This window comes from Lolium rigidum, chromosome 6, assembly GCF_022539505.1.
Source record: "Lolium rigidum isolate FL_2022 chromosome 6, APGP_CSIRO_Lrig_0.1, whole genome shotgun sequence".
Taxonomy (NCBI): domain Eukaryota; kingdom Viridiplantae; phylum Streptophyta; class Magnoliopsida; order Poales; family Poaceae; genus Lolium; species Lolium rigidum.
In genome coordinates this window covers 36,659,506-36,661,602 of record NC_061513.1, presented here as the reverse complement: position 1 = coordinate 36,661,602, position 2,097 = coordinate 36,659,506, and the positions used below count along the sequence as shown (strand labels likewise).

Sequence of the window (2,097 nt, the reverse complement as noted above, 5' to 3'; positions counted from 1 at the left end):
AATGGCGCCGGCAGAGACCCCCAAGATCACCAAGTTCCTCAAGCCCGGGGCTTCCCGTGGCAAGGCTGTGGAGGGCGACGCCTCGGGCGGCTCGCGGGACGTGGTGCTGCACGTCGGGCTCGCTGCTCGCTCGCTGTCCAGGACAAGCCTACCGGCCTCCTAGGCCGGATCGTTGAGCTGAAACGCGCGGGCAAAGATCTGGGGCGCCTTCTCCCCTACGCCCAGAAGTGGAATGAGGCAGATATCTCCGCATCTACCCGCGGCCTGGGGAAGGACCGCCTTCCGGCACCAGACCCTGCTGGGCCTCGGTCCACTGAAGAACACTTCACGTGGCTTAAACGCGCCGTGAAAGAGTTTGACAGTGCATGGTACGATGCTACCAACAACGTGGTGGTAAGTTTTGCTAAACCTCTTGTATTTTTGTTGATGCCGGTTTCTTTTCTTTCCTGATCTTGTCTATCCTCCCAGTCCCCGAGTTTTGTGTTGAGAGCGTAGCTCTTAGCGCGAAACTTCAACTAGAAACGCGCGAAACCGGCATAGCCAGTCCCCGAGTTTCGGGTTAAGATCTCTTGTTTCTTTCTTTCTGACAACCATCTTCCTTTGAACAGAGCACTGCTGACGCCCGGAAGCAACTCTTTGAGGAGCTTCTGTGGGAGCATCGGGACCTTGCCGAGGCCCACAGCCACTGCCAAGGTTTGTTTTGTTTCTTTTCCCTCCGGCATCTTTTCACCGGAATGTTTCCTTCTTTGATATTTACGCATCCTTTTGTTTAACAGCTTGTTCCGGAAGCTACCATCGAGGCCCTGAAGGCCCAGGTTACCAAGCTTCAAGGTACCATCCTTTCTTTTTCGGCTAACCCGTTCCTTTTTTCATTTCATCTATTGTCGCTTGCTAAAACCTTTCTTTCCGGTACTTAGGCGAGAAAGAGCAGCTTCTCAAGGAGCACAACGAGGCACTGGACGCCCGAAGACCGCCTTGAGGGAGCTGAAGGAACAAGGCTATGCAAGCCGCGCTCCAAGCACGATCAAGCTCCGAAGGACGCCCGGCTGCGCCCGAGGCCAGGTTGGCGGAGGTCGTGGAGGATTCCACGAACTCCAACACCGTACCGACGGCGGAGCCGGAGGAGGAGAGGAAATCGCGGAAAGCAGCGGAGCGCCTCATTGATACCATGACCACCGATCACCGGGAATACGATCGGTTGGTTATGAAGATTGACGCGCCGGCTCTCCGTAAGTCCCCGCCTTGCCCCTTCTTTCGCTTATAAGCTTTCTCCTTCCGAAAATGTACCTTCGTTCCTTGTTCTTCCGACATGCTTTTTTCCGGTGTCTTGTGTTTATGCTTTTTCCTTCTTCCCCGTAGAGCATTTCCCGAATCCCAGGTCTACGCCGTGAAGAAGGTGAGGGAGGATCGGGTGGCGCGGGAATTTCCCAATATGGACGCGCACTGGGATGGGTACGACTATCTTGTCGCTCTCTCCGCGCGAGTTCAACACATGCGCTCCGTCGACCGGCTCCTTGCCGACCTACCAGACGCCGCCATCCAAATCTTCAAGGTGCTGTGGCCTGAGGAGGAGCTGCCGGAGAACATCACGCTTATCGCCAACCGGCTCAAGGATGCCGGCACCGGATTCGCGAGTGGCAATGCTCCGCGGCTCGTGCCGGAGCCGACACGCGCGCTGCGCTCCGCATGCTCCCGGTACCCTGATCTGAATCTGGATGCCCTTCAAGGCGTACGCGAAGATGCTCCCACGGACACGGATCCGGCGCTCACCGCGAAGCGGCGGGACCGGGCCTACCGGCTTGCCGAATATGCCGAGGTCCGCACCTTCATCCCTCCCCTCCCGGTGTCAAGGACTACCTCAGCGATGAGGAAGAAGAAGACGAGGGAGATGAAGATGAGGCTGCTGAGGATGTGCCGCCGGAAGCTCCCGAGGCCGGCGCTGCTCCCCCTGAAGACGCTGAGGCCGGTGCCGCTCCACCTGATGCCCCCGTCGCCTGAACAAGTTATCTGCTTCTGCTTGTTTTACAACAGACTTTGTTAAATTTGACCCCGGTATGCCGGGGTGTATGATGTAAAACCTTAAGTCCGCTTTTGCTT

At 57.1% G+C, this 2,097-nt stretch overlaps 1 protein-coding gene across 1 annotated transcript in view; it reads left to right on the top strand.

Moving 5' to 3' along the window:
- Window positions 1–1,000: 1,000 nt before the first annotated feature.
- The window catches only part of LOC124662460 (noroxomaritidine/norcraugsodine reductase-like), a 9,558-nt gene continuing 8,461 nt past the window's right edge, over window positions 1,001–2,097 (top strand). The window contains exons 1-2 of the mRNA XM_047200294.1: window positions 1,001–1,197; window positions 1,360–1,729. Coding sequence (XP_047056250.1) covers window positions 1,001–1,197; window positions 1,360–1,729 — 567 coding nt within the window. The remainder of the gene's footprint in view (window positions 1,198–1,359; window positions 1,730–2,097) is intronic.